Here is a 24520-nt window from a genome sequence, read left to right on the forward strand (position 1 = left end):
GAGGACGACGGGGCGCCCCAAACCCACGCCTGTGCCCCAAAAAGCGAAGAGGTGGGTTCGGGGACAGCCCTGAAGGCTCAGCGGGGGTTCCCTGGGCAGGAACCGGCAGCTGGAAGACGCGACCCCGAGAAAACCGGAGGAGCCGAGGGGGTGAGCGGCTCTCGGCGAGCGCCGGGGCCGTTTTGGGGTGGAAACCGAGGGAAATGGCGCCGGGGCTTCACCCGTCCCTGCCCGGGGTCGGAGGGGACAGGCTCCGCCCACCGCCCGCCCCCCTCCCGCGAGACGCCCACTGATTGGTCGAGCTCTTCCGATTGATAGCCGGCCCCTGACCCGAAGGGGCGGGCGCTTTGCGACGGCGGCGCTTGACGGCGGCGGCGGCACTTAGCGGCGGCGGGGCCGGTGGCGGAGGCGGCGGGTCGGCCATGCTGCTCACCGTGTTCTGCCTGCGCCGTGATCGCAGCGAGCTCACCTTCTCCCTGCAGGTGGACGCCGACTTCGAACTGCAAAACTTCCGGGCTCTCTGCGAGCTGGAATCCGGTATCCCGGCGGCCGAGAGCCAGGTCAGGCCCTGCCCGCCGACGGGCCCCCGCCCTGAGGGACCGGGGGGGGGGAGGGCCCCGTCGTTACCCCCCCACCCCCGGGGCTGGGGTCCCCCGGCCTGCCGACGGCTGCGGCCCGCTCCCGCAGGGGCTGGGTCCCCCCTTCAGCCCCGGGGGCCTCCGCCCCGCCAGATCCCGGGGCTTGGGGGTCATTTGGGGGGGGGGGGGGAGGTCCGTTTTGGGGAGAAACGCGTCGCTTTTCCCTCAAAAATCCTGCTTTTTCCCTCAAAAATCCTGCTTTTTCCTTCGGGAGAGGGCTCCGGGTCCCGCAGGACTCGATGTCTTACCGGGGTCCCTCCAGGAAAGGCTCTGTCTCCTCCCGCGGTGGAGCTGAAAAAGAGATTAAAAAAAATGTTTGTTGTTGGTTTTTTTTAATCGAGTTTTCAGAGGAATTTGGCGTTTTAACGAAGAAAGATTTGGAATGAGAGGAATGGGAGTCGGAGGGTGGGGAACGTGGCGGCCCGTGCTCTCCTCAGACCCCGGGGAGCGAGGCTGAAATGTCTGGGAAAGGGTTTATTTATCCCATCAAATTCCTGCCCGCGTCTGGGGCGGAAAGGGCGGATTGGGGCTTCCCCCCCCCCCTTTTTTTTTTCCTCCTTACAGGTGTGGGAACCGAATGGCGCATCCGCCCAGTTTCCCCCAGCAAAGACCCCCCTCCGGCCCCAGTTCGGGGCTCGCTCGTCGCGAGCGTGCCAAAACACACGGCAGGCTGTGGCGTGGGGGCGGCTCTCATCCGTCTGTCTGTCCGTCTGGGGTTTACTCACTGTTTTGGGTTCAGTCCCGCTTTTTTTTTTTTTTCTTCTTGATTTCTATCCGTTTATCAGCGGGACGACACGTTGCCGGGCAGGGCGATGTCAGCTCCTTTTCTTGGGGCGCTGGCAGAGTTTGCGGAGTTTTGTGGCGATGGCTTTTGCTTCCCGAGCCTTTTCCTGGTCTAAGTTAATAAAGTATTTTTCCAGTCAAACGAATATTAGTCAGCGATGGAAAAACGGCTGAAGCGGCAGCCCCCGAGGTGGACGCGCTCCCTCGCCGAGCAGGTTCCTGACGCTTTACCTGCAGCATTTTGCTTTACCTCTGCTTTCGGCGAGCCTTTTATTTTGGGGTGAGAGGTTGGTTTTGGGAGGGAAGCGGTCTCCAAAGCAGGGGTAGAGAATCAAGGTGAGGTGGATTTTCCTTTAGGGAGAAAAACTCTTGATTTTTGGTAGGTAGAGAGCGAGAAGCCACCTCATGTAAAGGCTCCCATCTGCTACGCTCCAGCAAACCCCCCACATCTGTGTCACAGCCACCACCACCCAAATTTGTGGCCGGTAATGGGGGCAATGTCTGCGCGTGGGGCTCTGTGAGCGCTCGGTGGCTTCAATACCTCCGGGCGTGTGGAGCGTGACCTCCTCATCCTCAGCTTTGTCCCCCTTGGGTCAGGGTAGCCCCCAGCTCTGGGTCTGTTTTAGGGTAACGAGGGGCCACGGATTTTTCTGCTTTACATTTTGCCGGGAGTTCCTTTGCTTTGAGTTTTTGCTCCACCGCAATTAAACTGCCGCAGAGTTTGGCGATTATATCAGCCGCAGGTAACAGGGATCAGCGCTGTGCTTTTTGTAACCACCTCTGCTTTCCTTCTGCTCGCCATCTGCCATTTATGCATCATCTTGCTTCCTTTTTTTTCATGTTTTCTAGCCATGTATTTATTGTTCCTTTCCCTCCTGTTTCTGCCCAGTGTTTGTGAAGCGTTTTGAGGACATTCGGTGGCGAGAAAGTTATAAAAATACAAGTTATCGGTGGAGCAGCTTGTTGTGCAGAAGGATTTTGTGTGCTCAACCTCCACAAACAGGCAGCGTTACATTTACCAAACTTGGTGGTTTACTGCCATTTTTCCATAACCAAGACGCACGTTGCATTAAAGGTGTCACGTTGGCAGAAAAGAGAGGATGAATTTAACAGTGAGGGTTGTGCAGGGTGGAGTAAACCACAGCCGTGTGTGGAGGAGGGTTAATCCCCGTCTTATTCTCTGCTGTTTTGTGAAATTAATTCCGGGTGCTGCAGTTTGGGGTGGAAGTGAGGAGGGGGCTGCGAGGTTTCCGAGGGATGGCCGCGGTCGCAAGGCGCGGAGGGCGGCGTGAGATAATGGGGACGGCTGCGGGCGGGCTGCGGTGATAAGAGCAGCCGGGCGAGGAGAGGGGAAATAATTCGGCTTGCTGTGGTTTCCTCCACGCATCGAGGTGGTGTTTTTTCTGGAGAGGGGATGGGGAGGCTCCCGGCAAAACCATGTTCTGGCAGCACCGTTATTTCCTTCGTTTTGCTTTCTTTATGCGCCGTGCACCTCCTGTCCTTGGCTGTGCGCGGGAAGATTGAACGGGCTCTGGGTTTGGATTGACTTACGGTTGCTGGTGGTATCTAGCACGCTTGATTTGGGTTCCTTGCTCCGTAAGGAGGTTCTATCCTATGGCATCATGCAAAATCCAACCGTCGTGCGGTCTCGGTGCCTGCATCCCTGCCCAGGTCGCCTCCAGAAGAGCCCGTGTCTTGTACCCGGCCAGCCTGCGAGCTCGCCTCCTAAAATATGCTACAAACCAGATCATCAAAACGCAGCGAAATTAAATCAGTTTGTTTTAACAGCAGAGCGGAATGGGTCAAAAGCGTATTAAGCCGCGCTGCTAATGGATGTAGAGTGAGTGCTGGGCGCTTAATTCATTGTCTGAGGTGTTAAGGCCGAACGCTCATAAATCCAATCCCAGCAAGATGACAGAGGTAAAACCTCACTTAAACTGATTAACTTGTCTCTTCCAGAGTGTCTGCGCAGGGAAACTGCCATTTCAGATTTGCGCGTGCAGCTCGGATTTATTACAAGCTTGCTTTCTCTGCGGGCAGCGGCGTTACTGAGTCAGGCCGGGCGGGACGCGTCCGGTAACGTGAGAGGATGCGCTGGGACCCTTCCTGCCACAAGCTAACCTTAATTGTGCTGGTAATGTCTTGCAAACCATCGGAGCAGAAACTGCGTGCCTTAATATAGCTTGCAAACGGAGCCGTGTTTGCTTTGGAAGGGACCCAGTCTGGTGCAATACCGCTGAGGTTGGTAAGGGTGTCGTTAATGAGAAGGTAGGAAGCTCGTGTTTGTTGCTAATCGCCTGTGTTTCTCTAATTCTGATGGCTCTGATCACTGTTGTACGGGGTTCTTGTTATTTTTGCTTTCTCTGTCTTGTCTTTGGCACCACCGCTGACGATGGATCTCTGCTGTTAAGAGTGCGTTAGCGTAATATTTCTGTGATATTTCGGAATTGCTGCAGTAAAGCAGCGAAAGGCTGTAGCGTCCTCCAGACCTTAAGATGCATAGTAATTGGTCTTTTTGGGATCTTCTTTTTGGATCCGCTCCTTGCGATAGCATCGGGTGGAGCCGTAGCCCATCGACGCTAGGACTGCAAAAGCTTCTCCCACGCGGCTCTGCCAGTCCCGACCTGCAGCAAACCTGTTGTTGCTGAACCGGCCTTTTCCAGACTCGGAGAGACGCGGGTCTTGCTAAACTAAGTGGTAAACGTGAAATTCGATCGTATGCCCGACGGGTTTAGGCCGAGTTCTCCAGCGCTTCTTGCTTTGGACTCCTGCCAGGGGTAGGAGGCTGTTGAACCGATCTGCCTGGTCTCACTGCGCTCTGATGAAGGCACAGAAACCTTAATGTTTAGCAGACACCGTTTCTGGGAACTTTCGTTCCCGTAAAGCACTTCTTTATTTTCTTTCTTTCGCTTCCCTGTAATTTAGGACATCTGTAGGTATTACAGATCTAATGTTAACAGAAGTGTTTTCATAGCGATTATTCATTTTTTTTATCTCGATATGTTTTTACGTTTAATCTGCGGATCCCTTGTTAATTCAGATTCTCATAATAGAAAACGATGTGACTTTGTGTTTTATAGTCAGAAGTTAATTCCCCGCCACGGACTGACCGCAGTCTCGGGAGCAGTGTCTTTGGGTGCTGAACCTTTGAGTCTGGATAGAGTTACATCACTGAAGTAAACTGTAAATCACTGAGCTAATCATTGAGGCCCCTGTAAAACTGGTTATTCTGGGGAACCCTGTTGTGGGAAAAGGCAGAGATCGTAGATACTGGACTGGATCATCCATGGATCAATCCTGATCGACGCTGCCTGCGTGTGTGCAGTCGGTCCTTGGTCAGTGGGTGCTGACCTGGGGGGAGATAATGCTGTAGAAGATGGCCCTGACTTGTGTAATCGTCGAGATTGGATTTTGGAAATGTGTGGCAATCAGCCCCGCTGCAAGGCTTTCTTTCCATTAAAAATCCTGGCCTCTAATTACGAGAGACCAGCCCTGCTCCCAGATGCTGGGTTTCGAGAAACCGTTGCCGGGTTTCGCTGAGACCAGCTCTGTGTCGTTGTCCAACCGCTTACTTATTGAGGTCTTTCTGCGCCTGAGGTGGAGGTGCTTTGGCAGGGCCTGCCCGTGCCCGTGGCGAGAACTGCACGCCTTCCCTTCTGAAGCTGGAAGAAGGGTCCAGAGGGTTTACCAGAACGCTTTCCTAAAGAAATAAAAATGTAAAAACGGCAAGATGCTGTCTACTTTGTCATGCGTGATGTTTTTCATTGCGCTCTCTCCATGAACAGATAGTCTATGCGGAGCGGCCTCTAACTGACAACAACAGATCTTTGGCCTCCTATGGCTTGAAGGACGGCGACGTGGTGATTTTGCGACAGAAAGAGACCGTAGAGCCACGGCCCTCCATCCGTTTCCCAGGTGAGCAAGGGTTCGGGCTAACTTTTGCTCTGAGGGTGCAAAGATCTCGATATTTATCAAACACCAACTCTGTGTCTTGTCCGTCTCCTTTGGTACCTCGCTAGGCAAAACACTTAGGGAGGGAGGGCGGCTAGGGATGAGGCAGGGGGCTTTTAAAATTAGCTAAAGGGCTTGTTATTTAATGGGGTTTTTTTAGTTCCAAGGAAGCAAATACCATGTTACTGTTCTTTTGGGGAAATACAAAGAAAGCGAGGAAGGTAACTGGTTCGGAACAGCAGTTTTTGTAAAGGCGTGTGAATTTTCATACGACCGCTGGTTCCCTTCCCGCTCGGTGTAATGGCGCAATAATACGCGGTCTGTGCGGCGCAGACACGTTAAAAGGCTGTTGCGATGTGCACTCTGAATCCGTGCTGTGACAAATACCCCGAGAAGCCGCATCTTAACAAACCCAGTTATGCAATCGTGCACACAGGCGAAAGACTCCTCAGATAATGTCTGAGTGGAGCCCTGCTCCTCTGTCCTGCCTTCTGCGGTGATTCCGAGCAAATCCCCGTCACAAAATATCGCTGGAAAAGAGGTGCTGCTGGCTGAGAAGGGCGTGGGAGCGTTGCTTGAGGTCCTCGTCCTCCTGCCTCAGCTGGAGGATTGGTACCTGCAATGCAGCTCTGCAGAGCTGTTACTCTTCCCCCCCCCCCCGCCTTTTTTTTTTTAATCGGAGAGATTCAGAAGTGCCTTGGAGACACTGGGTTTAGCCTTGCGATCTCTCCGTGTGGTATTTACATTTGTGAAGCTGGAAATAACCAGTCTGCGATTCCATAAGTGCATTTCAGGGGATAAAAAATGGGCCAGATAGAAGGCTAGCCCAGTTACATGAATACGTGCTAGCATTCCTAACCCAGTAACCTCAGTACGTGGCCGTGCTTCCGACATGAATCGCTGTTCACAGAATCCGGTCTAATACTGTAGCGTTAAGAGCGGCTCATCCTTCCCGTGTTTTTTCCCACTGCGTTTTTCAAGCAGAATTGTAAACGTGAAGTGCCGACGCATCTGACCTCTTTTCCCTCAAGGTCTGCCGAGGATAGACTTCAGCAGCATCGCGGTTCCTGGGACATCCGCTCAGCAGCATCCGCCACCAGCACAGCGTCTTCGCCCCTCGCCTCCCGATGCACCTTCGTTCCCTCAGGGTTTGGACAATCCGGCGCTGCTACGGGAGATGTTGCTTGCGAATCCCCACGAGCTGTCCCTGCTGAAGGAGCGCAATCCGCCCTTGGCGGAAGCGTTGCTCAGTGGAGACCTCGGTAAGTTGGGTTTTTAATCTGCGGGAGGTGGTTTTAAATCTGTTTGAGCTCAGTTCTAATAAAAGGCAGCCACAGGTTTTTAACCAGCTGGGATGTTCGCTGCCAGCTCATTGATGATGCTGATAAAAGGTGCCAGTTGGGAGTACTCAAGGCAGAGCTCCTCGCCTAACAAGACTGTTTCTGGCAAGTTGGGCATAGTTCTCCTGCGTGGCTTTTTTTAATATCCTCTGTCCCCTACTTTGAAATATCAGGTGCACAGATAAGTCGAGTTTCTGTGAAGGCAAGTGGCTCAGCTCCTGATTTTTATGCTTAGACTCTCCGAATGCACGTTTTCCAATAGTGGTGTTGCGTTTGCGGCATCCCAGAGCCCACTGAGTCCTCAGAGAGCAGCACGCTGTAAAACCAACTCGGTCCGTAAAGAGTAGCTGCTAGGGAAGTGGATGTCAGAAAGGGAGAGGACAAAGGACAAGCAAATAGTGTCCTTAGGGAGCTTTTTCGATAGGAGTAGCCATAAACGTTTAAGTTGCTGTTGATCTTGAAAGTGTTCACATATTTTGGGCACAGTTGAAGCCTTGTACCGTGTCCTTCCCTTCCTCTGCAGGCGAGTAGCTGATGTCGGTCCCACGTTCTTCATCTGATGAAAGCTTTGAACTCTAGCGTCCTTTCGGTATAAAAACAGAGCGGTGTCTGTGGGCATCTGATGTGCTTCTAAACCTCTGCAAGATGCGTAGTTAGGAAATAAATCCTGTTGAGTTTGGGGAAATGAATGAAAGAGAAGGAGCTTCTAGCAGGAGACTTTTTTTTCCCCACTTTTCAAGGTTACATCCTGGTGGCCTCTCTCTGTCAGAGGAAGCTAGAAAGGAACTTGCATGGATATTGTCAGCCTATTTCATTTTTTAGTTCTGACTTTAGCTCGTATCCAGAGTTAAAACCCTTGCTCTCGCCAGCTTCCTCACAGTTCTTGCAAGCGCTGCGTCCGTAGTGCGGGAGTTTTGCCCATCACCTTGAGAAAATGCGCTGCTGTTGGCACAGAAAACGAGAGGTTAAGGCCAAGACGCCCAGAACTGGCTCATCTGCTGATCTGTCTTGTCTTGTGCACGTGAAACTTTGAATCAGATGTGCGTTTTTAGCCCCACATGGCCGCAGTGGGCTGTCAGAAGGAAGGGGTTTGAGCTGGTTATGTTCTGTACTGCTACTATTGGCGTTTGGGCACAGATCCAGTTCAGCTCTGGCTTTGATGCCCAAATGTACACAGAGATACCTGCCGTGCGACTGTGCTGGATGCACCGCAAGCACTTTAGAAGGCACCTGCTAATTGAAAAAACAAAACCAAAAAACCAACACGAAAACATACCCAGTGCCTTCCTGAACATGTAACAGCCTTCGAGCCAGAGAGCTTCTTCATGGGAACTGCATTTCTGGAAGCAAACCCCCAGCCTCTGTGTTTAGAGAACTTAATTTATTGCCAAGTCCTTTTGGGAACGTATGTGAGCACATCCAAGCAGTGAAAAATAACCAGAGGCCATCCAAAAAGTGGGGATCTAAAATCTGTGTCCTTAAAACGTGCGGCTGGACTTTGTGAAGCAGGCGTCCCGCCTAGGACCTCTTGACTTCAGGGGCAGGCATTCAGCTTTAGGGATTATCGTGTCTCTGTCTTTGCCTGTGTTGCTTGGGTTTAAAGTCAGTTTTGTTGTTAGCCTTTTTATGTCTTACAATTTTGTGTTTGCTCTTTGCTGGATCTACAGGATGTTATTTTACCGGGGATTGCTGAGTGTAAAACATGACAGATTTTGCAAGCTGTTCTTGTAGATGGGCTGTCTTACTGAGAGCTATGGAATCTTGCTTCTATCTCTGTCTGAAGCTTTTTCAAAATACACGTGCACTCAAGCTTCTCATTTGAATTGTGCAAGTTCTGCAGTCCTGATTTCTGCTTCGGGTCTCATTTGTCTGCTGGTTTTGCAGCTGGGTTTTTTTGGAGTATTGTGTAGGCAATTCTTGCAGCAACAGAAGAATGAATTCCTGTTTTAATGGCAGCTCTCTGTTTTAAACATTGTTGTCTTCATGTTTTTTTCCATTTTTCTTCCATATAAAAATGTATGTCCAAAGAACTTGTGTTTGATTGTGCTGAGTTTGGGTAGCAGACACATGGAGAAAGAGCTCTGTCCCGTAGCTTTTCATCTCAGTGGGCTCCCAGGTTTGCCACCGATCCGTTGAGGTTCATCCACGCTGCCTTCAGATGAAGCCTTTTTTGCGTGTGCTGCTGAGTCTGCCCCTGAGTGCATGCTGGCATAAAAAGAAGAGTTTGCTGTGCCAGAACTTGATTTGTAAAAGTAATTTCCAGTAAAAAGCATTTCTGTATGTGTTACTGCAGAGAAATTCACCAGGGTGTTGCTGGAGCAGCAGCAGGATCGAGCCCGGCGGGAGCAGGAGAGGATCCGACTCTACTCAGCTGACCCTTTTGATCTCGAGGCACAGGCCAAGATAGAAGAAGACATAAGGTAGCAAACCAAAGTCGCTTGCAGGCTTTGAGGTCTTCACGGCGCTTTTTTCCACAGGGCGCTTCCATCCATGGTGCTTTTTCCTTGGAGGACGCAAGCAGCGTGTTCAGATCCTGCCTTGAGATGCTTGCAGGGCAGTGCTCTGAGCCACCTTTGCATGTGGGAAGGTTGGGAATCAGGGGTGTGTCAGCACACCCCGTCCTTTAGATGTGTCCAGTTGAGCACAGATCACGAGGTGGCAGCACCCGCTGGCCGTGCCTGTGATGTCCCAGAGCTGCCTAAGCTGGTCCGCTCCGAGACGAGAGCGCTTGTGGGAAGCAGTTAGCCGAGATCCTCTTGAGAGGTGGCACTTGGGTGTCTCAGGCGCGTTTTGAACCAGAGCGCTGGGCCTGCGTTAGTCTCTAAGCTGAGCTCTCTGCACAGCAACGCGGCGTCGCTTCTCCCAGCTCCCTTTGAGATTTGGTTTCGCGTGCTGCTAATTGTTTTGTCTCTCTGGCTAATTCCAGACTCTGAACATCACTGCTGTCAGAAGAGATGTTCTGTAGAAATACGTTCTGCTCATCAGCGCTCTCTCCCTCTTGCTGTCCTCCAAATGTAATTGCATTGGGCTGAGGCTTGATTTCTTAAATCGAATGATAAATCCTTGAGTCAGAACATGACTGGTGTGTTTTTCCCTAATAAAGAAATGTCTTTGTGATACAGGCTCATAGTTGGTCATAACCAAAATTCGTTTGTGATAAGAGTCATTCTTGCGTTACGACTGACAAGGTGTTGGTGCTGGCTAAATGCTTAGCTTAGCAATGCAGAAAAATATACATTTGTCGATAGCAAAACATTGCTCGGAGGCATAGGAACGATTTCCGTCCTCCACAGCTGAGGTGACAGATAAAGGGGATGTGCCCAAGGCTGCGCAGCCGTTAGGGAACAGTTTGGGCATCTAGCAGTCCCCAGGTTTCACAGCCCGCTTCGTTCCTCTGAACTCTTTGTTTAATTAGATGCGCTCTGCCCAAGATTGGAAGCTATCGCAAGCATCGTGTTTTTCGAGACACGTCTCTGCCCTTTGAGTGGAGAGAGTGTCAAGCACAGAGAAAACAGAATAATGGATTTGACAAGAAAACAAACTGATGATTAACCACCGTATATCCAATTTAAGCTTAAATAATAAAAGCAGGACAATGTGCGGCTCTTTGTTTCACAAGTACATGAAGCGGGACAGACTGGCAGCGGGGTAGCAGGGTGCTTTAGCTCCCAAGCGAGCCAGGTCTCTGATGGCCCTGGCTGTTTTCCTTCCCCACCAAGAAACCACGTCTACCCATCTTGTTGTGGGAAGTCTACCACAGTACAGAAGATGGGTGAGAAAGGAGCTTGGGGTTTTTCCCCTTCCCGTACCGATGAGGAAAAGTGAAACGGCATCAAAATCGGAAGCCCTTTTCCCTTTTTGGTAGATAAAGCTATTTCGGATGCAGTCGCTACAGCTGCCCACCACTTCTAAGATGACTGTAGGGGCCGTGATGGGCTTCTTGAAGAGCGTTTCTTCCGTAGGCTTGAATTTGCACCGAGGGCTTGTGCTCATGGTGGTGTTCTCGCTGCGGTTTTGCTCACCTCCCTCCCTATGCTCGGAAAAAGAAAGATACCAGGGAAACGTTGGAGGATTTTAATGTTCAGCTGCTGTGTGGGATTCCAGCGTTGTAGCTACTGGCAACATCTTCGCTGCGTGCCCTCAGCGCTTTATTTTAGAGTGACTAATAAATACGCAGGTTTTTCACTCACGAGTTCTCCGGGTTAACTCTGTGGTGACAGGTTTCTGTTGCAAACAGAAGGCTGTGAGTTAGGCAAGGTGTTGGAAGGAGCGGTCTTCGTGGCTGCTGGGGAGCGAGTTGGCGTCTCTGGATTAAGCCAAGGTTCTTACTAGCAGCCCCTCGGCTACGAAGGCTACGTTTAGCGAATGAAGCAGTCTTTGTTGCGGTTTAAACACGCTGTTTGTAAGGTGAGCTGCAGTGGGTGGGATTACCAGATCTGTGTGTAAGTCAGAAGGATGCTTATAAGGTTCGGCTGATGGAAGGCATGATTTTTCTCTCTCTTCTCCATTAAATTCAGGCAACAAAACATTGAAGAAAATATGACGATAGCAATGGAAGAGGCCCCCGAGAGCTTTGGCCAGGTGGTGATGCTGTATATTAACTGCAAAGTCAATGGACATCCAGTGAAAGCCTTTGTTGACTCAGGTGAATTGCCCCCATTTTCATCTCTTTCTCTGCGCTCTCCTTTCCCTCACTGAAGGAGACTGTAAACACTCCAGAAGTTTTGCCCAAAAATTCCATAATAAAGCACTGCATTACAAGATTTTGAAGCACCTAATTAAAACCCGAGAGCAGCCTGGGCACTGCCGAAGGCGAACAGAGCAAACTGTTGCGAGAAGCAGCGCACCAAGTGCTCGGACACCCCAGGTCAAGGCTCCTGTGAGAATTTCTGGGGCTGCGATGCCAGAACGGTCACTGCCACATGTGTATCTTATCTCATTTTACAGATGGGGGGATTTTGCGTGCTTTAATGCTGTGCTTCCCATCCACAGCCTTAAAGAGAAAGTAGCCGGGGTAATTCCAGCTCTACAGTAACACGTACTTTACTGTCAGCGCTGATCTGTGTGTGCACAGTCGATTCAACGCAGTGGGATTCACGAGAAGCCTTTATGCCCTAATGCAGTTGCTGATGCAGTCTGGTTTCCCGGCTGCTGAGTGCAAGATCTTAAGCCCTTCCAGGAGAGAATTGTAATTGGTGATGAGCTGTCAGGATTTAACACCAATTCCGTTGCTGGTAGGTGCCCAGATGACCATCATGAGCCAAGCTTGTGCTGAAAGGTGCAACATAATGAGGCTGGTAGATCGGCGATGGGCTGGCATTGCTAAAGGTGTAGGGACGCAGAAAATAATTGGCAGAGTGCACTTAGGTAAGTACTGGCATCCTTCTTTGGGCCGCTTTAGCAGCAGTTTCACTGCATTTCCCATGGTCTTGGCACCGAGGAGTATCTGGTTTAACGCTAGAATTGTTAGAAACTCCTGCAGAGTAAAATAAAAGTGCATCTGCAATGTGTTCATTTGACTCGGGCACAGTACTCTGGCTTCTGTCTCGTTTAATGCTTTTTAAATCAAATGACCTTAACACTTCTGGGTGAGGGAGTCCTCAGCTCAGAGGATGTGTTGATGCGGGTGCTAATGTGAAATAGCAGGGTCTTTCCTGGTTGGGGTGGGACTGTTGGGCCCCATGAGTTGCTCAGGAAGGGTTCCAGTACAGTGGAGTGTTTCGTATTCCTTTGGGAAGAGAAGGCTGGCTGTGCCCTGTGCGCGTTTTCTGGATGAGAGACGATTGTCCTTACTGTCTGAAAAATCGGTTTTCTTCACTGTTGTTGCTTTTTAGGCTTGTGCTCTAACGAGCTGTACGCGGCTCCTCTAGCTTGGAGGGTTAGGCAAGCAGTACTTAAGGCTCTAGAGCAGGTCAGCTTTTAAAATAATTTAACTTCTTGAGACCGAGGCGGGCCTGGTGGTCCTGGGGCTCGCGCAGGGCTAGACTTTCTGTGACCCAAACAGCCCATCAGAGTTTCAAATTTACCCAGCAGGTTTGTGCAGACCTTTCCCAGGAGATGGAAGAGCAGAAAGTAGGTTTGTTGCGCTGTAGCGTTGCGAGGTGGTAACTTCTCTCCCTTGCATTTCAGCTCAGGTCCAGATTGAAGGGGATTTCTTGGCGTGCTCCTTCTCGATCCTCGAAGAGCAGCCCATGGACATGCTTCTAGGACTGGATATGCTGAAGAGGCATCAGGTATCTTTTGAAACAGTTACTGGCTCTTCTAAGTTACGTGCTAAGTGCCACATAAATGCCATGCCTGTGAATTTATTAGGAGTTTTCTGGGGACAGTTGATAGTGGATTATCTTCCAGCCAGTTACGAAAGAAGTACATACGCTACATCATGGATAGCTGTAGGGTGTCTGGCTGCTTCCTGGAGTATTTTTGCTCTCATCGAAGATGCTCAGAGCTTTCCGACTGAATGATTTATTACAGATAAGTCATGCGGAGCCCTTTGCTTATAGCTGGTGCTCTTGGCCCACTTCGCGTAGCTGCTATGAGCTGTTCCCGTTGGAAATGGATGGTTTAACCTTGTTTCTCCGCCTTCTCCGGGAATTGACTGGCTCTTACGCAGGCCCCTGATGTCTCGATGCTCTTTCGCAGTGTTCGATTGATCTCAAGAAGAATGTACTAGTGATCGGCACGACTGGCTCGCAGACCACGTTCCTCCCGGAGGGCGAGCTCCCAGAGTGTGCCCGGCTGGCTTATGGGGCCGGGCGGGAAGACATGCGGCCGGAGGAGATTGCAGACCAGGAACTAGCAGAAGCAATACAGAAGTCCGTAGAGGAAGCAGGTACCAGGAGGAACCCGGTTGAAATATTAATCTGCATAGTTTTCTTGCTGTGCGTCAGGATGTCTGTCAGCAGTGCCCCTTCTCAGCTCCTAGGAGATACAGTCTAATGCAGCATCAGCGAGTAAATGGTGGAGAGAAAGGGGCTTTATTCTTGCTTGTGGCCTCTAATTGCACTTCTCTCTTCCTTTCTGTGCAGTAAAAGCCATCTGCATGAAGGCATTCGGGGGTGCTTGCTGTTTGATTTGTGCTCTCCTTGCAGCTTCTTACCTGCTGTGGTTTCTTGGCCTTCGAAGGCGTGGAGATAAATGGTTGTCTCTGGCACCCGCTTGCCTGGGTCGCGTTGTAGTGCCTAGGCAGGGAGATGGCTCGGTTGTGTGATATTTTAGCAGCCTCATGTAAGGACAGCTTTGTGGAGCCTTCCGCAAATCCTGTTCTTAATAGCTGCAGCGTATAAAAATAGAGGAGCCGTAGCAGTAAGTACAAATCTCTGGGCAAAAGTTCATGACAATTTTTAGAAATAGTACTATTTCAGCAGTTTTTTCCTTAGAATGGTGCTTGTGCCCTTGGAAGGTGAATTGCTTCTCTTACTGAAGATTACTGCTGCTCTAAATTTCAAAAGAAGCAGCTGAATTCACATCCTAATGTATATTATCAGCCTTAAACGTGATCTGCAAAGAGAATTTTCAGCCTCCCCGTAGATTCCTTCCCTGTGCCTCTGGAATCCATAAGCTGCACGAGTGCAGACTGACTGGGCTACGGGAGGTTTTGGTAGCTGCGAAATTTTAGTGAAGTGGAGGTGCCAAAATAGCTGAACGCTGAGCTGAGCCAAACTGTCTGAAACTCAGATTTTCTGTTTAACTCCTCCCTTAAGTTCAGCATATGCTATTGACTAAAGGAAAGCTTCGTTTTTTTTTTTCCCCCCAGTATTACAGTGAAGCTGTGAGTACCTCACAAAGTGTATTCCTTAGGCCTTTTCCAAAACTTTTAAAAATAACATTTTATATGCAAATGTTTTATAGACACTTTTGAGTTTTACTGCTAATTTTTCTTCTGAAAGCACGCGGTAAGATTCTGCTTCCCACACATATGCAAAAACTCTTTGCCGGGTCATGTTTAAGCCGATAAAGTTGATTTCTTCAACATTTTTATTGCTAATTTTTTGAGACTCTAGCATGTTCCTGTTTAAAATTGAAGTGCGATAACCAGATTTAACTCTCTCTGTATTATATAACCAGTTGTAATGCACTGAAATTTTTCTTTAACGCTTCCCTATTGCCGCCTGGTAGTTACTTGCAAGAAAGTCACTGCTTACTCTTTGGACTAAGTTGTTTACATTAAGGGGGACACGGGAACTGCAGTTATTGGTCCCTTTGACCAATTTTCTTCCATTCCAAGAATATAAGTTTTCCAGAGATGTAAAAACCTCGAGAGGAAGGCTTGGCTTTAATGAATCAGCAAAAAATTTTAAAGCCAAATTTGAATGCTTATTAACTTAAGCTGCAGCAAGTAGAGAGAAACACAAACATCGATTTGACCTTGCCCCGTCAGGTTTTGACATAGCTAAAGGTCGGACTCGGTACCTTGGGCTCACGTCTCTTCACATAACCTGGCAGAGAAGATGTGCAGATGTAAATATTAGTTCTTTTCCTGTTAAAACTTTGAACCTGATGAAGCCTGGGTTGGTTTTTGCAATCTCTCTCCATTTCGGATGAGACTTTGCAGACATCGTAGTTGGTTGGGCTTAGTTCGCTGCTGAAAGGGTCAAATAAAAAGCAAACCTCAGCCCAAAATACATGAGTCTTCACAATAAAAGCATTTTAGTTGAGTGCTTTAAAATGAAAAGTACCTAAAATTACTTAAATCAGAGCTGCTTATGTACCAATACGGTTCTAAAGGCCACGTGGCTTTGTTCAGACTAATCAGCAGTCGGCCCTTTTCCATTGATGCTGAGCCCTGGAGGAATGTACAAGATTTATGAGACTAGGAAATCCATTTTGTGTATTTGCTTAATTCTCGTAGAACACCCGTGCACAAAACTAAGGCAGGTCTTGTTTAGATTGACTCTCTGTAAGTCTTGGACAGATTACAAGCCTCTGGCTCACAGGCTGTATCCTAAGATGTCAGAATATTCATGTATACCCTCCTCCTGTCTTCCAAAACTATTAGCTGCTGCTAGATGGTACCAGGAAAACCAAGTGAAAAGCACAGGAGATGGGAGAGGGAGAGAACATAATGCAGGACCAAGGAAGCTCAGCTTCCCGCAAGGCCTGTGTTCTTTCCTAACAGCTTGAATTTTTGCTGCCTTCTGGTAGATGGTACAACAGAAATCACTGCCTACATCTGTAGGCTATTAAAGTTCTCATTTCGAACGCACCTGGATTATTCTTGAGCTTTATTTAATCCCCCGAAGCCTCATGATTTCTTGTCATCTGACTTGCTGGTGTTTCAACGCCTCCGGCAAGGCAGCTGAGGTGGTAGTGGAATCCTGGTGTGTTTTGCTGTCATCTAGATCCTCCACATCTGCTTCATTTATGTCTGCGAGCTTGCTCTTTTCTGCCAATATGCAGTGTTTCCCCACCACCACCATTGGTAACAACTCTGTGATTATGGAGGATTTACAAAACCGGCACCAAAACTACAGTCACTTTAGGAAGAAGTGTATTCAGGCAGCTTACCCCACGTACAGCTTTTCATCCAGGCGGCCTCGATACAAGAAAGGTGCTGCCACCACATTAGGCTTTTCCTAATACAGAGAGGAATTTATCCCTGACGGTGCGCTTTGTGGAGAAGAGTTTGGTCCTGGTGTTAGCCGGATCAATATCCTTGATGGGGCTGGGATTCAGCTCCTGTAGATACCCTGGGAGGAGGATGACCGTGGGTCTGGGAAGGATGACGCTGAGGAGTGCTTGGCAGAATACCAGCTACTGCTGCCTCAATGACTGCAAATCCCTGATGTGTTTGACTGATCAGGCCCTTCTTACCAATCCACTGAGTCAAGAGGCAGTTCTGCTTCCTCTCTCAAGGACTGGCCTGGGAGCAGAGAGCGTGAACGTAATCCTACCGCGTAGAAACAGAAAAAGATCCCTCTGGTTTTCATCCGTATCCTGCGTCACGAGCCTCTTTGCCACCCTTAGGAAAGATGAGCAGTCTGAAATTCTGCAGGATAATTCTGGCTTTTTAATACTCCAGCGTCCCCAAGTTGTTGCAGCTGCATTAAGACCAGATGTGCAGGCAACAGAGGGGATTGCGCTGTGCAACGGCCGCTGTATTTCACACCAAAGCGTATTGATCAGAGGTGCGGTATCGCAGCATGTAGCGCACCATTTTTATTTAACGGAAAATAAAAGAAACAAGTAGCTGAGGCGAAAAAGGCAGATGTCTTCCATGGTGTGGAACTTAAAGGAAATCCTGGCAGTACATGTGAGCATGGTTAGCTGTCCCCCAGTACGCCTGGGTATCTGTAAAAAGAGAAAGACTTAAGGTCAAACAGGGGTATGTGTTTAAGACCACTGAGTTTGAGGCCTTTGGAAAGGGAACTAACGCAACAAATCACGCAGCACAAAATCCGGATCGCCGTTTGGATATCTGACACTGGACAGAGTGGGACTTTAATGGACGAAGAGGCGCTCTTACAGCAAAGGTCATGTTAGTGATTTAACGAGAGCACGAGAGCTGATACCTTAGCAAGATTAGACTATTAGCAAGATAAGTTCACTTATTTAATCTGTCCTGATAACGAGACCCAGTGTTTGGTGCTACTGATAGAGATCTGCAATTCACCCGTTCTCCGTGTGGAGAAGGAAACAGCGAGCTGGGTTTGACTTCTGGCTGTCTCTCTCTTTGCTTTGCTCTTCCCAGCCTCGGGCAGCAGGTCCTTTTGGGGATTTCTGCCTCTCACCCTAGGATCTTTACGCTTCCCTTTTGCAGCAAGCTGATGTTTGCTCGCCTTCTCCTCCCTGTGCTGCCACTAGCCGTCGCAAGGCAATAGCCGCTGGGAGCACAGTGCAAGAATTGTGATGCCCTCTTAACTCTCATTTCCCTGAAACATGGCTCCTGAATATCCTCAGCTGTATGGAGAACAAACCAGCGTGGTGCTAGGCACACGCCTTGTGCTGCGTGTGTTTTATCAAGTGTGTAGCATCACCCACGGACCACTCTGCAGCGTAGATAGTACAGAAGAGCCTTTACGTTGTTCTCCAGCAGAGTTATTTTTTGACTTGGCCTAACGAATTTCCCAGGCAGAACTTCTGGAAGGCAGCGAATGGGAGGAGCTCCGGCTGCTCGTACGCTGTCTTGATGGACAGTCGGGAGGGGAGCTGCGAGGTCGCAGGACTGTAACCATGCATGTGGTGTGCTCTGAATGCTAACACGAGTTTGGTGTGTTTGTTTCCTAATCCAAACAGAGCGTCAGAAGCCTTGATGCATGTAGTGTGTGTTTACTGCAGCTGGAGTGGGCCACAGACCAGGTATTTATAGCCCTCGGTTATTAAGTTTTTGCTACTACAGTGAGAAGAGTGGTTCTCGTGTGTCCTAACAACTACTTTCTTTCTGTCTTCTGTTAGAGAATAGTGACAAAGAAACTACCTCACTGGAAATGCCCTCATTACCAGCTTCTGATGGGTTTCAAAATCCAGTCCAGTCTTCAGGACTAAATTCCAAGATCTGTAATCCTACAAATCAATTACTTGATCGTTCTGTCTCTGCCCCTGCTTCAATTTGCTCATCCGAATCTAGCCTCGCAGAGCCCATTGATCCTAGAGCCGTCAAGTCTTTTGAGTCTTCAACTGAATGCCAGATAACCCCAGAAGAAGAACATCCTCTCTTGTTACAGCATCTTTCCAATAACGCTTCCTTGGCAAATAACGACCCTTCTCCCCAGACAGGGGAGGTAACCTGTTGCAATCCAGCTTGCCTTTCACAGAAGACACTCAAAGAAACATTTATTGCTGACAGTCTAAAGGAATGCAACGCTAAAGAACAAGACCGCGGTGAGGAACATCCTTTGGAAGTGACGAAAGAAAACAGTTTGGCTGACACTGCTGCTAAGCACGGGCAAAATCAAGATGTATGTCTGTCTTCAGAACAGGAGCATAAGCATGAGCTTCCCAGAGACCATCAGATGTGCAAAGAACCAGAGAAGGAACATCTGGAGGAGCAAACTGAGACAACTGACCCAGAACCTCCTTGCCGTGTTGGTGAGGTTGAAAAACCTGTTGTGGAAGAAGCCAGTCAGCCAGAAAATCCTCCTACGGAAACGAGAGGAGATGGACAGGAGAAAGCAGGCCCTTCCTGTGCAAAAGGGAGTATCCAAACGTCAGCCTCCCGTAGCTATATGCATACGGAAGCCTTCATGGAAGTAGATGTAGTTGAGCAGTCTGTAGCTGAAGCGCGCAGCTCAGCAAGCGAGCAGAAGCGGCAGGCTGAGGACAGAAGCATATCCGACCTGAACTCGGACGCCTTTTCTATGGAGGTGGAGTCATTGAAGCCTGCGTCCTCCTTGAGCGATCCGCTTTCCACCGGTGATGTCCCACAGTCTAAAGGCACTAGTGAAATTCCTGCAAAATATAACGAGTTGTCTGATTTGGCGGCTGAAGACAGCTCTTCCCCCTCCAGCATCCATCAGCTGGACACGGATCCAGGAAGAGCTTCAGAAGAGCCATGTTTCTCTCTAGCATCAGCCTTGAAAGAGCTGCACAAACTCTTGATTATCAGTCGCAAAGAATGTAAAATCCTTGCCTCTGAAGAAGTCTCTCAGCTGGAAATGGTTCACAGAGAGCCAGCAGCACAACAGAAGGGGCTTTCTGAAGATGAGCAGAAGGGCTCAGATCCAGCCAGCCAGGAGCAGAGTTGTTCCTTCTGTAAGGTGGGGTCTGACGGTGGAAGAGCAGAGGGGAAACAGCCTCATGATTCTGGCACAGAAAACATCGGCAGCGGGTCTGTCAGTCACATGCAGTCAGCTTTCGGAGAAGGTGCTTTAGAGATTCAGAAGTTTTCAGGTAAGAGCGATTTGGTTGTGGTGAATTCTGCAGCGACGTCTGACCAGCAACAGGGTTCTGAGCAGGCGGAGGTTTTGGCAGAAGGTTATCAGAGCCCAACTAGTCCGACTTCGGAGCAAACCACACCCGTTTCCTCTACGCCTGCTTTGGATGAAGGTGCACCTCAAGATGCTCGGAGCCTGTTCACAGGAGCACCTGGGAGAAGCAGCAGTTCTGCTCCTGAAGGTCCGTGGCCGTTGGGCAGGTGTGAGGAACCACTGCTGAGCCCACCAGCTGGCTCTACTGGACTGACCTCGGGTGCTCCTCCACCACCTGCTTTCCCTGCGGCTAATGTTGATCGGATCCTCGGTGCTGGTTTTACCACGCGGGAAGCTCTTGAGGCTTTGGAACAAGCGGATGGAAACGCAGATCTTGCTCTTCTCATTTTGCTAGCCAAGAGTATCGTCGTTCCTACGTAACTACGGAAGAGGTAGCTGACTGGGGTGTCTTTTCTTTTAAAGGACGTATCTAAATTATACACCATAATGTACAAGCAGAATGTTGAGCCAGATTCTCTAATTATTTGCAGCCAAAGTAACTTGTCTCTTCTGTTTCGCTCGTTAGATTTGGCCTTCTAAAAGAAAGAAAACGTCCTAGTGTTGTGTGGACAGGATAGCTTTTAATTATGCATACCGGATTAAAATTAATGTTTTTATTCAAATGTACAATTTTAGAATAAGCTCCAATGTTACAAATAAAAAGCAGAAGCCATTAAGATCACCGCCCTGTCCAGCGCAAAGCAGATTGTGAAGCGAATTGACCGCGCGTGTGCACAGGACAGGAGGCGCACGCTGAGTTCGGTATGGCGCAGACACAAAACGGCGCTTGTCCAAACGGACTTTGTGGATTTGTTGTAGCTCTCCTGCGCTTTGTAACCCAATGTCCATCTGTGACGCTGATGAAACTATTATGGCAGCTACTAAAGGTATGTAGATGCCCACAGACGCGTAACGCTTTGCAAGAGGAGTGAGGGGTGGAGGGGGTTTTTGGAAGCGTGTGCTTTTTGCGTGTGCCCGGGGAAGGCTGGTGCCTGTTTTTGCCAAACCCTTTTATGCTCTTGGGTCAGTGTGTTCAAGTTTACAACATGGGGATAGAAGAAGGGAAGAGATAGAATTTGGTGCTACCAAAACTTAAGAGACGTTTTAACTTATTTGAAGATGTGCTGGTATTAATTGTAGGTGGGGAGGGAGGGAAAAGGAGTATTTTGCTTTTTTTTTCTAGCCTTGCCCACATCATGTTTCCCCCATACAAAAGAACAAGCTCAACCACTTTAAGGCAAAACTTTAACGACAAAATTGTTTCACATGTGTTATGGCTCTTAATCCCCCTCTGCCCCTGGAAGAATGAACTGTTTCAGTGGATGCATTCTCTACGCACCGAGCGCGGGCGTGATCGGAAGAATGAAGAAATCCACTCCGCGCTAGTTTATCTCGATGTTTGGGGATGATCAGCCTCTCAGCTGTGGAAATGCAAACTGCGGAAAGCCCGTAGCGGCTGGCGGGGTACTAATTTAATACCTCTTAAAGAGCGAGGGCTCCCCGGTAGGGTTTATGAAACAAATGCACTGACGTGGCTTCTGCATTATAACCATCGTGGCCTTCTGGGAAGTCCCTGGTGAGTAGCCTGCGTGATGAGGACTCACCGAGGCTGTGCTGTAAGCCCTTTCCAGATGCTTTTTTTTGGGGATGAACTACTTTGTGATGCTCTGCGAAGCCCCAAAACCCTGCTGGGGCTGGGGAAAGGGAAGGGAAGTGTGGCTGAAATGTGATACCAAATTTTAAGCAGGAACTTTTACTTGGTCCCACTTGCAAATCTCAGAAGTGGCTTTGTGTCAAGTGTTCATCTTGAACTTTCTGCTTTGAGCTAAACCTGAAGCGATGGGTCAGCAGCGGCTGGAAACATGTTTTTGTTCATGGCTTTCATTTGTTGTTATCATTGTCTCAGGCCTGTGTTCCTGGTGTTTTGTTTCCCCTGTTGCTTAGCAGATTTGCCGACGTGTACGCTAGGCTTTTTTCATGCAGGGTGGCATTTAAAAACAACACAAATTTGGTTTCATCTGTGAACTTGCAGGAGTTTCTGATGTCAGTGAGTGGTGGTTGTCAGATTTTTCTTAGACGCTTGGGCAGGCGGGAGATCCTTTAGAGTAACGAAGAGCTTTAAGGCATTCCTCTGTCTGTTGAGCGGAGTTTCCGCATGAGCTGTGAAGGTACCAGCTAAGCCTGGGGCTCCCAGACACGTTTAGCTCCTATCCCGCTACTTGCGATGCCGGCAGCAGGCGTTGCTCCGTGCATATGTAGGAAGCAGAGCTTGGCTGTTTGGGCACCCCTTGCTGGAGCAGCATCGAGTAATTCACTTGAGGCTCTGTTCAAAATGAGTTACTGAGGCAAGACTACAGCTTTATGATCTTTACCGTGCAGGTGGTCAGAGTTACCCCTGCTGAAGTTTTTAAAATATTCTCCGTACAATGAGCACCTCAAATGGGCGAAAGCCCCCTCCATAAAGGGTAACGCTTGGGCTGCTGCAGTACAGCGTCATCAGGTCTCTCTCTAGAAGCCTTAGGAAATAAGATCTATTAGACCCATTCCCATCTGCATCTGGTTCGCTATCAAAAGCAGCAACAAGAATGAAGCTCCCAGCTCTCAGATCCGGAGCATCCCCAGTCCAAACAGCCGAATCCCCTCCCGATTCACGCCATGGGGCTCAGCGAGGTGGTCCCGGGAGCAAGCCCCCGCCTGGTGCGCAGGTACCAGCTGCAGGTTGGCCCCCTTGGATGCACGAGAGCTGAATTTGCGCCCTCAGCCTGCAGGTTCATCTACTGCCGGCTTCTTGAAGCGTCGGATGTTAGCCATTCAATGTTATACCCTTTTCGTATTTACACTTTATGTTTTTAGAAGCAATTGCTAATAGCTAGACGAAGTACTGCTGCTTTGCACCAAACTGGTTAAAGGCTCTAGTTTTATGGCCACGTTTACTTAGACTGCATATACAGAATTTATGCTATAAAAGCTTTAGAGCATCAGCCAACTTGCTTCAATGCTCAGTTTTATTCTTTGTCAAATATAATTTTTGAAATCTCCCCTTCTGCCAAAGCTGTACTGAAGGATTTACCAATAGTGCTAGAATTTCCTGGGTAACTTTCTCTGAACTGCTAGAAACAAAGCCTGACCCCCAAACTGATAAATACTTGTAAAACTATTTTATCAAGTTGGTCCAAGCCTGGTGATTAAAATCTCTTCATTTCAGAGCCTTGCTTTGAGTGAATGGCTATGTGCTGCTAAAATTAGAGAATAGTTTTTTTAGGAGCAAGATTTATGTTGGAGAAAATCTGGGCAGTGGTGAGTATTTAAGGTTAAAATAAAATGTAATTGAACATGTATTTAGCGAACGCTGTCTAAAAGTTGTCTTCTGTTTTAACGTGCATGTGTGTCCTCTGCTGTATGCACACATCCTTTGCTCAGCCGTTAGCAATCCCTTATCTGGTCTCTGCTTACCTGGCCACAAAGCGGGAATACTTCTATTTAAGCAGGGATGGCAGACTGCTACAGCTTGTTGGCTAGAGCAGGGGATAAAGTCAACGCCAAAAGCTGTTCAGGTTTCCAAGGAGCCATGTACCCTGGCTTAAAATAAGGCTCTTCACTCTCTTCTCTTCCCCCTCCTCATTCATCACTGCTCTAACGTACTAATGTCGCATCAGCTTAGCAAAATTATTTCGGTATGAAAAGTCCATCTATAGAGAATAAAGCAACACTCGGAAGCTGCTTCATAAAGATCCCAGCGCCTATGGGGACCCTTGTGGGTCTGTAGAGCTTGTTTCTGGGTGTTTCCTGAAGCCACTGTGCTCGGGTGCCTCGCTGTTGGTTTCTGATGCATTCTTTTCCGTAAAGATACTGAAGGAATTTACTCGGCCTCTCGCTGAAAGCGTGTTTCTGTACGCGAGGCCTTGGGTGAGTTTAGAGGGGATGTTTAGTGAAATATCACCATCCAAAAGCTGCTGGGCACAGATAATTCTGACAAGAGGAGGAAATATTTCCTGGTGACGGTCCCTGGCGTGTTTACCTGCTGCTGGACAGAGCTGAGCTACGCTGCGGTATCGTGACAATCTCTGCCTTGTTGCTACGTACGTTCAACTTTCTACGTAGACACTTGGTCTCCAGGACTGTTAACCTTGTACCTCCTAGATATGTTCCCTTCTTTCTGTCTTTGTCTCTCCCTCTGACCATCTCCTTTCCTCAAAAGTAGCAATATTTAAGTGTACTTGCTGAATGCTTAACTTCCAGATAAGTTTTCTTTAAAACACTATGCCATTTACAAATAAAAGGAGGAACAGATCCTAGAGGTTTCTTCACCAGACTTGGACTTCTTGCCATATGGCTCCCCAGAACTCTAACGTGAATTCAAAGAGGAGAAATCAAGAGGTATTTTTGCCTGCCTCTCTCAGAAGTCAGCTTGGGAAATGGGGTCGGTTTCGTGTACATCATTCCCTTCGGAAGCGTTCAAGAGATTTCTTCCTGCACTGTGTAGACACGAGGCTTAGTCCGTGATCCAAATGCGTAGCGGTTTGGGTTACTCTTTGACTGATGCTTTTTAGCTTAAGAGTTTTACAAACTCACTTAAGGAACTTGAGGGAATCAATACTCAGGAATCCTAAAGCTGGTTGCATTTGTGTCATTTACTCTTCTGGGCTGAACGTGCTGCGGTTGTCCTCGCAGGTGGCTGAAGGGAGGAGCGGTTGTGTCATCAGAGAATGGGATGTGGTTCTGCCCAAAGTAATACACACTTGATTCTTTTTTTGATTTTTTTTTTTTTTAATATTGGGGGACTGTTTATCAACAAAATTGATGTGTAAAAAAATTTGATATTTAAAAAAAATGAATAAACACTTTATCATAATGTTGCTTGGATGGTCTGTCTGTATTTCTGAGGTCAGCGTCGCTGCACTCA

At 48.7% G+C, this 24520-nt stretch overlaps 1 protein-coding gene across 4 annotated transcripts; it reads left to right on the forward strand.

Moving 5' to 3' along the window:
- The first annotated feature begins 337 nt into the window (after positions 1 to 337).
- Positions 338 to 24475, forward strand: LOC104011242 (DDI proteasomal shuttling factor 2). Of its 4 annotated transcripts, none has more exons than XR_015704374.1 (11): positions 338 to 560; positions 5207 to 5336; positions 6404 to 6634; positions 9006 to 9132; positions 11230 to 11357; positions 11951 to 12079; positions 12842 to 12945; positions 13355 to 13544; positions 18107 to 20009; positions 20254 to 20504; positions 20801 to 24475. XR_015704374.1 is itself a non-coding variant. In XM_087755722.1 (10 exons), exons 1-9 carry the CDS (start codon positions 423 to 425, stop codon positions 19996 to 19998), a joined length of 3069 nt encoding a protein of 1022 aa, XP_087611848.1. In that variant the 5' UTR covers positions 338 to 422; the 3' UTR covers positions 19999 to 20009; positions 20254 to 24475. The 4 variants fall into 4 exon arrangements, 2 of the variants coding, with proteins under 2 accessions (XP_087611848.1, XP_087611847.1); XR_015704375.1 differs by having other exon boundaries at positions 20922 to 24474; XM_087755722.1 differs by having other exon boundaries at positions 20254 to 24475.
- Positions 24476 to 24520: the final 45 nt, after the last annotated feature.

Source organism: Nipponia nippon, unplaced genomic scaffold (assembly GCF_047370975.1).
Source record: "Nipponia nippon isolate SJK-2023a ecotype South Korea unplaced genomic scaffold, ASM4737097v1 scaffold_19, whole genome shotgun sequence".
In the NCBI taxonomy this organism is placed as follows: Eukaryota; Metazoa; Chordata; class Aves; order Pelecaniformes; family Threskiornithidae; genus Nipponia; species Nipponia nippon.